Source organism: Anolis carolinensis, chromosome 2 (assembly GCF_035594765.1).
Source record: "Anolis carolinensis isolate JA03-04 chromosome 2, rAnoCar3.1.pri, whole genome shotgun sequence".
Classification (NCBI taxonomy): domain Eukaryota; kingdom Metazoa; phylum Chordata; class Lepidosauria; order Squamata; family Dactyloidae; genus Anolis; species Anolis carolinensis.
Genome location: NC_085842.1, coordinates 134,298,086 through 134,310,194, shown reverse-complemented (window position 1 = coordinate 134,310,194; position 12,109 = coordinate 134,298,086). Strand labels below are relative to the sequence as shown.

At 40.0% G+C, this 12,109-nt stretch overlaps 1 protein-coding gene across 1 annotated transcript; it reads left to right on the top strand.

Moving 5' to 3' along the window:
* Positions 1-1,292: 1,292 nt before the first annotated feature.
* atp5pd (ATP synthase peripheral stalk subunit d) lies at positions 1,293-6,952 on the top strand. The gene is made up of 6 exons (XM_003217217.3): positions 1,293-1,438; positions 3,180-3,310; positions 4,765-4,861; positions 5,899-5,970; positions 6,593-6,655; positions 6,746-6,952. Exons 2-6 carry the CDS (start codon positions 3,189-3,191, stop codon positions 6,875-6,877), a joined length of 486 nt encoding a protein of 161 aa, XP_003217265.1. The 5' UTR covers positions 1,293-1,438; positions 3,180-3,188; the 3' UTR covers positions 6,878-6,952.
* Positions 6,953-12,109: the final 5,157 nt, after the last annotated feature.

Below are 12,109 nucleotides of genomic sequence, written 5' to 3'. Positions count from 1 at the left end.
GACCTTCTTATAGCAACACCAGAGGCACTCCCAAGTGACTAGCTACTGGTCAAAGGACATTTAGTATAATGCCATCTTTTTATCTTGGTTTGTGTTTTCAAATACATTACAATTGTACTCTCGGTTCGCTTCTGATACAATAAATAAATAATTATTCAAACGAATAGGAGTTCAGCCATAAAAGTTTTGGAAAAGCCTGCATAAAACTACTGTAAAAAATATTACAAATACCGTTCTCACCTAAACAGCACCATAGACTCAAAGAGTCGATACATGCATTTTCCTGAAAGGAGACAGGACTTTGTGGTTACTTTAAGCCCAGGCCTCCTCTAACTGCAACCTTCCATCTGCTTGGGACTCCCAACTCCCAGAAACACTTGCCAGCTTGTTCAATGGTCAGGAATTCTGGGATTTGGAGGTCCAATCAGCCGGGCTTTGTCCTCATGTAAGCCACCCCGAGTCACTTCAGGGAGATGGAGGCGGGATATACGAAATAAATTATTATTATTATTATTATTATTATTATTATTATTATTATATAGCTGTGTGGAAGGGACCCCCTTCCCTGTACTACCCAAAGCTAATATATATAGTCAAATATATGTGGCTGGAGTTACACTTAAAATGTACCTGTTCCAACTTACATACAAATCCAACTTGAGAACAAACCTACAGAACCTATCTTGTGTTGTTGAAGGCTTTCATGGCCGGAATCACTGGGTTGCTGGGTTTTTCGGGACACTGGAACATCACAGTGGAAGGAGGAATCCACTCCTTGTAGCTTGTACTTCGCTGTGCTGTAGAATCCTGGGAGCTGCAGTTTGGTGAAGGCTGAAGGCCTTGTGAAACTACAAATCCCAGAATTTCATGGGGCAGGGCTGTTCAAGTTGTATCACGTGGCATTCATTCTGCAGTGTCAATACACCCTAAGGCCCCTTCCACACAGCTGAATAAAAATCCCATATTATCTGCTTTGAACTGGAATATATGGTAGTGTAGACTCACGTAACCAGTTCAAAGCAGATATTCTGGGTTATATGGCTGTGTAGATGCATCCTGAAATTGTCATTCCTATATTGGATTCCTTTATAGTCAAAAAAGCCTTTACTGTATTCCCCGCTGTCTCCAGGGTACAAGGTTAGAAGAAAATACGGAAAAGGAGGAGAAGGACAACTGTGGACAGAAATCCCCTATAAAACTGAAGAGCCGGCATCTGAGTTCCCAGAAGCCAGAGAAAGTCGCCCCTTCCCTTTTGACACAGGTTTGCTTTCCACTCTGCCATTCTCCCCTGACGACTTTAAGGGCCGCTCTAGTATTTTGCTCGCTCTCTTTGCAGAGCACTCCCGGTCCTCCGAGCGCTGATTGGCCGCTGCCGTGCTCCGTATCCGGGATCGTACTTCCGGCGGGCACTGGGTTGTGGAGTGAAGGGTTGCTGAAGGTGAGTGGAGCCGGTTGGCTGCACGGGTCGCGGCGTGGTTTTCCCCCAAATAGCCCCCAGTGGGCTGAGTTGCACCTTGCACTCCTTTTGCATTGCACCAGGCCTGGGCAAACTTGGGCCCTCCCTCCAGGTGTTTTGGACTTCAACTCCCACCATTCCTAACAGCCTCAGGCCTCTTCCTTTTTCCCCTTAAGCGGCTGAGAGGGAAAAGGAAGGGGCCTGGGGCTGTTAGGAACGGTGGGAGTTGAAGTCCAAAACACCTGGAGGGAGGGCCCAAGTTTGCCCATGCCTGATCTACACTATAGGATTAACAGTTCGTCACCATTTTGGCTTCCATGGATCAGTGCTATGGAATCATAGGAATTGTAGTTTTATAATCCTATTGCCTTCTCTGCCAAAGAGGGCTAGTGCCCCACCAAACTACAACTTCGGGATTCCATAACATCCAGCCATGGAGGTGAAAATGGTGTCAAACTGCAGTAATTCTGCATTGTAGATGCCCCTGTAGGTATCCATGTCCCAATAACAGCTATTTTAATGTTTGAGTTGCTGTGAGTTTTCCAGTCTGTATGGCCATGTTACAAAAAGCATTCTCTCCTGACGTTTCGCCCGCATCTATGGCAGACATCCTCAGAGGTTGTGAAGTCTGTTGGAAACTAGGTAAGTGGAAGGTCCAAGGTAGGAGAAAGAACTCTTGATTTCATGAGGCAAGTGTGAATGTTGCAATTTGCCAGCTTGATTAGCATTAAATGGCCTTGCAGCTTTCAAAGCCTGGTTATTTCCTGACTGGGGGAATCCTTTGTTGGGAGGTGTTAACTAGCCCTGATTGATTCTTCTCTGGAATTCCCCAGTTTTCAGAGTGTTGCTTTTTATTTACTGTCCTCCCAACAAAGGATTCCCCCAGGCAGGAAGCAGCCAGGCTTTGAAACTGCAAGGCTATTCAATGCTAATCAAGCTGTCCAGTTGCAACACTTGCCTCAGGCAGACAGAAGTTCTTTCTCCCACCCTGGACATTCCACAGATATATAAACCCCACTTACCTAGTTTCCAACAGGCCTCACAACCTTTGAGGATGCCTGCCATAGATGTGGGCCGAAACATCAGGAGAGAATGCTTCTGAAACATGGCCATACAGCTCAGAAAACTCAAAGTATCCCAGTGATTCAGGCCATGAAAGCCTTCAACAACAAATATTTAATGTCGTTTTTAAAGGTAATACTTTGCCTCTTGCAGCTCCTTCAACATACAAGTAGAGATTAATGTTTAATAATATGTAGTGGCTTGCCATCTCTTACCACATGTGTGTATTTTCTCATTGAATATAATAGAAGATTACCTGACAGAATTATTGATGACATAGAAATATCTGTAGTGAAACAATTATTTTCTTGTTCAAGGCAGTTGGTGTTTCCAGCTCTCTCTCACACACACACATGCTCTTTTTTGTATGAAAGAGAGAATGTGGTTTAAAGGTTTACAACATTTCTTTAGTATAGTGGTTCTCAGGGTTTTTTTTACTTCAACTCCCAGAAGTCTGAGCCAGTTTGACTGACAAGAGTTCTGGGAGCAGAAGTCAGGTAACTACTCTCTTGTTTATAAGGTTTACCTTGCAAGCAAGCACTGGATTGTGGTCATTGATTGACTTTTTTGTTTATTCTTACTATTCCTGTCCATTTGACTTTTTTTTATCCTGTAAGTCAGCTATGAAAAATTGCTTTCCTTGCTTTTTTGCCTTTTCTAGGTTGAAAGAATGGCTGGCCGCAGAGCTGCTTTGAAAGCAATTGATTGGGCAGCATTTGCTGAGCGAGTGCCTCCCAATCAAAAACCCATGTTCATCGCTCTGAAAACACGCAGCGATGGACTGTCAGCAAAGTGAGTATTTCTGAGTGAGAAAATGACAGTATGGATGGAAGGACAGTATAATTAATTCCAGTTTTTCTTGGGTCTAATGCCGAGGTTCCCAAACTTTGGTCCTCTCATTGTCTTGAACTTCAGCTTCCAGAAGCCCCAACAGCTAACTAGCCAACAGTTAGGAATTCTAGGAGCTGAAGTCTAAAACATCTGGAAACCCAAAGCTGGATAAACACTGGTTATGCATTTATGTTTTCAAGCATTATGAGCTGTGTTACCCTATATATTCGTGTATGAGTCTAGAAATGTAAAAAGAAAATCAACCCCCCAAAACCTAGATCACTTTATCCACAGGTCAATGTAAATACCATATTTTAACTCTTATCAAAAAAGGAAACCATCCTTTTCTCTGAGAAGAGTGGTGAAAGGCAAGGGCTTGGTTCACACTAGGAGAAGCACCTTGACTTCCTCCACTGCAGCACTGCTTCTGGCCTTTCTGAATGCGAAAGTGGGGAAATAGCGGTGGCAGTCAGGAGCAGAAGCACTATCTCCTCTGCTGAATGATGCTCATTTTAATCATTAGTCATATCAAAATCCATAATTTTGGTCCCCAAACCCCCTCTTGGCTTATTCAGGAGGTTGACTTATAAATGAGTGTATTCAGTCAAAATACTAAAGTATTGAACTGAATGAAATGCTGAATGAAATGCATATTTTACAGGTCAGTTCAACCACCGAACATTTCACTAGATTTTTATGAAACCTACTTTAGTGCTGTGCTCCAGTCACTGTTGTTGACACTAGTGATCAACTTAGTGAAGATGAATATGCCGATTTCATTTGTTCTCCGGCATATATGTGATGCCTCTAGTCTTGAAGGGAGATAAGCTTTTGCTGTTGGCTAAAGTGGGGTTAAAGTCTGATTCAGACATGAGTGAGATCTTAGATGTCACATGCTGGAGGTTTTGTTTCTGTTTTGTAATGACTAGAATTTCTTTGTTTTAAAATATGCAAACGTCTGTCACGTTTTAGCAACACTGTCTCAATCAATCTAGATAGTAGGCAACATAATAATCATAGATAGTAGACAGCATGGTGCCCTGAGTTGGTTTAAACAGCTGATTTTAAAGTAGAAATAACTGATTTTAATGTTTGTGTATTTTTATAATTATTTTATGTCCCGGCATAGAATGCCTGCCATATATATGTTGTGCTCCACCCTGAGTCCCATTTGGGGTGAGAAGGATGGAATATAAATGGCATAAATAAATAAATAAATGAGAATATTGACTCTGTAGTTAGTGTTTGTGGTCACAATCTTGTAGGAATTATTTATAGTTCATTCTGAATAGCTGATAAAGTTTGCAATTTTAATTTTCTTTGGTAGGGGGCAAGAAAAATCAAAATGTTTTTACAGAAGTACCAATATTCTGAAATGTCTTATAATTCTAATGCATTGTTTCCCATTCAAATAGACTTACTTCTTTGCCAGATGCACCTCCAACTATTGACTGGGCATTTTACAAGACTACAATTGCCAAAGCAGGCATGGTGGATGAATTTGAGAAGAAGGTAAGCCTGTATTATGATACTTTACGTGTTTCTGAATTCAAAGAATGCTCTTTAGATGCCATACATTCTGGAGGTCACACTGATTATAATGTTTTCTAGCAGACATGCAGGTATTGTGGTAATATAGCTGTGACTGAGTGGCCATAGTTTCCAGTCTTTAGGCTTTTGGTCTGTTCTCTTGCCTTCAGCACCAGTAAGCCCCTGGCTTAAGAATTGTATGGTGTAGTAACTCCCTACATTTCTCTTCAAGTCTCACACAATAAACTGTAAAGATAATGTAATAATAATGTAGATTTGTATTTATTTATTATGTATTTGTCTCCTTACAAAGAGAAAAATAGAGGAATTCCTTGTACATGCTGTCATTATAGTCCTTATTCTACTATGCGTGTTTCTCTATGGTCGTGGTTATTCTAGCACTTTTTCCTGGGTTCTTTATGGGTCTTTAGTGGTGTTTTTATTTTTTAAAACATTACCAGTTAATTTGAAAACTTTAATATTTTTGCATTGTATTTCTCATGCATACTAGATTGCTCTCTAGAAGCAGTTGAGAGTAAATTTTATGATCCAGATCACAAGCTGTACAATTTAGCTATCTTTGTGGGCTCCAAGTCCTGTGGTTGGTCCTCTTAGTGTTGAACAGATAAATAAACTTGTAAGACTTGCATCCAAATAGTGTCGAAAACACAAGGATAATTAAATATGTAAATGTTATGGATTACAATAGAACGGTTGCAGTAGAACATAAGTGAATTCAGCAAAAAAAACTTGAATTTTGTAAGACCTTCAGATGTTTTGTATGCTTCTGAGTAGTGCACTCCTATCTGTCTGAGCCTTGTATTTTATCAGGCTTTCTCAGAATAGGGAGGGAGCTAGTGAACTGGAAGGGTAGTAACTGCAAAGCCTGTGCTACAGCTCTCTGTCTTAGAGGGAAGATGCAGGCAGGACTTTTGGGAACAGTTTACTTTTGTGTACAAATGCGTATTGACAAAAAAGGAAACATAATGTTCAAAATCCATTTTTCTCAAATTTCATAGTTTAAAGCCCTCAAGATTCCTGAGCCTGTTGATACCCAGACAGCTAAGATAGATGCCCAAGAGCAAGAAGCTGTAAGTGGTCTGTTTCTTTGTTCAGTTATGTGGCATCTTTGGACTGCATGAAGATGAGATGTGTATTCGATCTGGGGATCTTGTCATACTGTTCTGAACCTTACTATGAGCAGTTTGACCACAAACCCCATTTCGATAAATGTGGTCAGACAAATGACCATGTACTGATTTCATTTGCTTATGCGTGACTGTATTTCAGTTTTTATCGCAGCCAGAATGGTGACATTGGTGATGTCAATTGTAACTATAGTGGTTACAAGCCTCAGATTTTGTGTGTTTGGGATTGAAGGAATTATTCACATACTCACACTTGTAAAGGATTGTAGTGTTCAAAAAAATAGTTCCTATTATAACCTTTTTGAATGGTTGGGAATTATAGAGCTGTAAAATCTGTTACGAGTCAGATGCCAGCCAATGTAAATAACTCAGTTTATTGCGAAACAACACAAAAAGAGCCTAGAAAACAACCAGAAAGGGCTCAAAACACTTTCTCTTCAGTGTGAAATAACAATGTCCAAAAAGAACTCAACAAAATCTGAGTCATTACACCTAGTTTCTCTGACTATGTTGGTGTCTCAGATTATCACTAAAACAATATCTGAACAATTTGTTCTCTTTGTAGGCCAAGACCGCTGCTTCCTATATACAGGCCTCTAAGGACCGTATTGTTCAGTATGAGAAGGAGGTAAGCTGCCGGTTTTCATAGTACAAAGAATTTACTCCAGCGTATTTTGCTCTTTCCTAATAATGATTTTTATCATTTCTTCTTTTCAAGCTTCAGAAGTTTAAAAACATGATACCCTTTGAACAGATGAGCCTTGAAGATTACTTCGAGGCATTTCCTGAAACTAGGTTGGACAAAGAGAAGTATCCATTTTGGCCACACAAGCCTATTGCTGATTTGTAAAGGCTAGCCGTCCAGGAGGACTCTTCAGCACCCATCGGTTTTCAGGACTATATCAAATAAAGTAATTATACTGGAGGTCTAGCAACCTGTCTTTCTTTAGAGACTGTTGGAATTGACTTTTTCACTTTAGATAATCTAGTGGTTTGCATGTTTACATGTGTAACACCCACCTAATTCTAAATTTCAACTGAGTCTGTCAGAAAGCATCAAAAATGTTCACTATAGACAAGCCTTTTTAAGCCACGTACTGTGTCTTCTTGCAGAAACATCCCTAGACAAATAGTTCATATCTCAAGGGGAGGTGTGTAGTTGGACCTCTAGGAAATATAGGGAACGTTTGAGTGCTACTTCAGAACAGATCTTGTTTTGTTTTTGGTACCCACCCCACTTCTGATCATGGTAGTCCTCTTACTAAAGGTGCACTTTGTGGTCTGGCTCCTAAGGACAGCCCTTTGAAAATGTTGATCAGTATCCAATGATGATTTCAAAGGTTAGCAGTAGTTGTCTGGCACCTGAGAGCCAGTGGTGATCTTTAGGCACATAACATACAGCAAGTTCCTGTTCATGTGCAACAGCTGTGTTCTGGGTAGCTGTAGTCTGAATATATTTCAAAGGTATTCCCACAGAAGACCATGTTTCTCAAAGTGGCAGTGTATGGCTTGGTACTGATCTGGAAATCATCAGTTGTTAATACATGCAATGTCTAGGACATTATAGCAAATTTAACAATGTTCAATAAATATAGTATCAGTCCTTGGCACTTTGGGAGAAAAAGAGTTGGTCCATCACATCAATGCACCCTGGCCAGAACAGGATGTATTTCAGTTTTAATAAGACTAGTAACCATCAGCAGTTTTTATATATCTAAATTGAAATTCAACTTTAGTCCTTATTCAATCTGTTGTATCGTTGTACATTCAAGAAATATTTTCCACATTGCCATATATGTCAATGTGTATATCATTCACAAAGAATTATGGGGCAGAGCTGAGTTGCCTTGCAGCCACCACTTTTAGAGCATATAGGGTGTTCTTCTAACTTATACAATACTATCTGCATTAATGACCTCATCAAACAGGTGGTTTTCCCTGTCTCTGTGCGCTGCCAACATGCTGCTGAGATGGAGTCCTCCGGAGCCCGTCAAATGATTCAGGGCTACTTGCGACAGGGCTCTGTGTCGGCAGTGTGCTATCAGTGCAAAGAGATGGAGCCCTGAGGACTCAGGTGACTACCCGACTCCTCACAGAAGAAACCAGAGACAGCACGAAAGGAAGCTGGGGACAGTGGGGAAATGTGGGGTGGTAGCCCACGATGGTTAGGGGACAAAGTGGAATGCTGCCCCATGGTTGCCCCGCTGTCCCCTGGCTTCTGGACCTCCATGTGATGAGGTGCATATATTGCAATATCTTTTACTAGGCCAACCAAAAAGACAAGCCATCTATTGTACTAGTTTTCAAAGATCACACATTTCTTCAGGCAAAAATGATAAGTAGAAGGGTGGGAACAAAAATGAGTATTAGTCTATGTGTTGCACTTAGATGGAATGGGGTGTGTGCATCAGTGTAGCTCATTAGGAACTAAATGGCAAACAGAATTTCTTGTGTCATTTTGTAAGTGCAGAGTTGGCTCCCATAACTTTTTACAGGACCTGTATCCTTCCTAAAATGCAATTAGATATTCAACATTTTAAAAAAATCAAATTATGACGGCTTTTGCCATTTGAAATCTGAATTGCAGTAATGAACATTTTACCAGTAATTGCTTAAAGCACTCTGTTCACTCTTGGGACTATCTTTTCAAATTTCTGGTAATATGAATAATAACCACAAGGGTATGATAAGACCAAATGTGTTAGAGGTTTCAAGGATCATATGGCCCCAAAGAAAAAAAGTCTGGCTGGAGTCTGGCTCAATTTATATTAAATGTATCTGTTCTCTTAAAAACAAGATTTGCAGCCAAGACATCTAGGTTGATGTTCTCCTTGCTTGCCTCTCAGATGCAAACTGCTTGCTCTGTTGAATATAAAATATGCAGTTAAGCTTTCTTTCCTTTTTGTCCTCAAGAAAGTGTGTGTGGCCCTAGTCTGGTCTGAGACTGTGGTGTATGGATTTTTATTTCCATGTTAGGAGCAACTTGAGAAACTGCCACTTGCTTCTGGTGTGAGAGAATTGGCCATCTGCAAGGACATTGCCCAGGGGACGCCCAGATGTTTTGATGTTTTACCATCCTTGTGGAAGGCTTCTCTTATGTCCCCACATGGGGAGCTGGAGCTGACAGAAGGAGCTCATCCGCACTCTCCCCATATTCGAACCGGCAATCTTCAGGTCAGACACACAACCTTCAGGTCAGCAGTCCTGCCAGCACAAGGGTTTAACCCATTGTGCCACCGATGTATGGGTGGAGGATGGTTAAACATTCCTTTCCAGCTGTATTTTAAAAATCATAATCCTACCTGGAACTTAGAAAAGATAGAAAAAAATCAGTGACAGTACTGGAATTTACTATTTTTATGTATAGTACAGCATTTTAAAATAACATCTGGCTGGGGAGGTATAAATCTCTCCTACCTGCATTCCATGAGCCTAATTTATGCTTATGTAATCAAAACTCAATGTAGCAGAGGAGTACAACAAAATATGGCAACGCACATCAATTCCTCAGCATTGTCTGACAGGCAGCAGCTCCCCACAAGTGTAGGTACATGGTTTCTCCAACCCCATATAAATATGCCAAGGACTTGACCAGTGTTGCCTATATGCAGAAAATACTGTTACAGCAGGGTCTCACTTATCCAACATAAACGGGCCGGCAGAATGTTGGATAAGCAAAAACGTTGGATAATAAGGCGGCATTAAGGAAAAACCTATTAAACATCAAATTATGTTACGATTTTACAAATTAAACACCAAAACATCATGATTTACAACAAATGGACAGAAAAAGCAGTTCAATACACAGTAAATACTATGTAGTAATTACTGTATTAATGAATTTAGCACCAAAACTTCACAATGTATTGAAAAATTGACTGCAAAAACATTAACTACTAATAATACACAACGTTGGATAAGTGAATGTTGGATAAGCGAGACTCTACTGTATGTTCAGTAACGGAGCTATAGCCTTGGCAGGCGCTAGAAGAAGAGAAATTATAGATGAAACAATGTATCACTGAGAGTGGAGAAGTCAGTGCTTGGAAAAGGTAGCAAAGGACAATATCTGCTTGGCTAAATTTATCATAACTCAGCTTCAACCAGCATAAGGATGTAAGAGAATTCTACTAGAGATTATTGAAAATGAAGTGAGGAAGAATCATAAAGGAAAAGCGCTGTACAGGCCACTTTGGATGACCCTTCCAGCTTCTGAGACATCTTCTGTGCCTTGAAGTCATTTTCAACCTATGGTGACCCTAAAGCAATCCTACCATAGAGTTTTCTTGAAGTTTTGTTGAGAAAAGGTTTGCCTTTGCCTTTCTCTGATGCTGAGACAGCATGATTTGCCCAAGATCATGCAATGGGTTTCCATGGCTGAGTCCTGCCCCGATTTCCCAGTATCTTTGTCCAAAACTCAAACTGCTGGCTGTCTTTGAAGCCTCCAGCCATAATAAAATTAAGACGGAGAGTATACACAATACACATTTCCTCCAGAGTGAGACAGATTAATATTCATAAGTATTTTTAATTTAGTAGACAAAAGCTATGACAGTTAAAAAATCTCCATTCATCAATTCATTCATCCATCCATTCATTCATTCATTCATTAACTACTGTAAATCATACCCAAATTTGCAACTCTCATTTAATCAAGTATCATGTTTTGAGAGCTTTTAAAATGCTATAGATTTAGAATGTTGTATCTCTTCCCTGTATTTTGAGCTTGAACCTCAGACCAAATAGCATTTCTACTACCCTGGCCTACCTTCAACATGAGTAAAAAGACTTCTGTGTCAGGCAGATAAGTGGACAGGAAGTAGCAGATGGCATGCTAAAGAAATATTAATCAGTTCCATTAAATATATAGACATAGATCTATACAATTTGTGGAAGATCGGTTATGTAAAAAATATTCAAAATTATTTGGATCCTGTTGTAGAATTTGGATTTACATAAAGATTCCCCCTGCCACATCCCAAAAAGACACCACCAGTTAGATCCCATTTAGATCAAAATCTATCCAAACAGAAACAACAAGCATGCAAGACACCATAATCTTCTAGTAGGTAAGGAAAACGATCCAACACTTTAATAAAGACATATCAAAACATTGCGTTTACAGTATTTATGATTTGATCTCGGTTATCTTAATCAATCCCATCTCTCAGATCACAGACTCACTCTTTGTTAATCCAAACATTTCTTTAACGTTGCTCCAAATGGACAGGGTTAGATCAACTGTTTCCAGGTATGGCATTCCCTTGACCTTCTGTTCCTCAATGACTTAATCTCTTCTCCTGGATGCTAAAGCAGATATAGCGGGGGTTTAAGGGCAGGACCCTGAAAGGGCTTACAGCAGAGGAGGGCATTGCTGAACATCAGGAGGATGCAATTTTCAAAAGCAGACTTCGGTTGTGAACTTCTGAATCCAATCCATTATTTTCAGCACATTCCACATTTCAGCATTATATCTAATCAATACTAACTACTTGTCATAAATATTTTAATTGCAATGTCAGCTAAATTAATCTCACAGAGGTTCTGGGAGGCTTTCCATAAGGTAATTATTGGGCTTTTCCCAGTGCAACTGCTGTGTAATTGGACTAGATCAATGCTCTGGGCTTGTTCAACAGGCAGAAATTGCATATGGCAAGCTTTTCCTACTGCTTGTAGACATGACAATCACAAAGACTGCTGTTAGGGTGTGGTTTCCATGCAGAAGCCTGACAGATGTCCTTTTCCCTACACAGACTCATGTGTCTGGGTATATTTATTTTTATTTGAGAGATTTATATCTCCTGTTAATTTACTATAGAATACAAAACCCCCTTGAACCTTACAATGGAGACCAAATGCAGAACACAAATATTAAAGGATTAAATCATAGCAGGATACTGTTTATTTATTTGATTCAGATCAGCTGCTTCTTTCACAATTAGAACTCAAGATTGTTCACAGTTCTTGTTGTTGCTGCATGCCTTCAAGTTATTTCTAACTTACAGCAACCCTAAAGTAAACCTATAATGCTGTGTTCTTGGCAATTTTTATTCAGAGGACGTACGACATTGACATCCTCAGA

What these genes read in the sequence shown, in the direction of transcription:
- atp5pd (XM_003217217.3), top strand. Translation starts at nt 3,189, where the DNA reads ATGGCTGGCCGCAGAGCTGCTTTGAAAGCAATTGATTGGGCAGCATTT. An exon ending in AGCGATGGACTGTCAGCAAA is followed by an intron (nt 3,311 to 4,764) that starts GTGAGTATTTCT and finishes CCATTCAAATAG; the next exon opens with ACTTACTTCTTTGCCAGATG. An exon ending in TGGATGAATTTGAGAAGAAG is followed by an intron (nt 4,862 to 5,898) that starts GTAAGCCTGTAT and finishes CAAATTTCATAG; the next exon opens with TTTAAAGCCCTCAAGATTCC.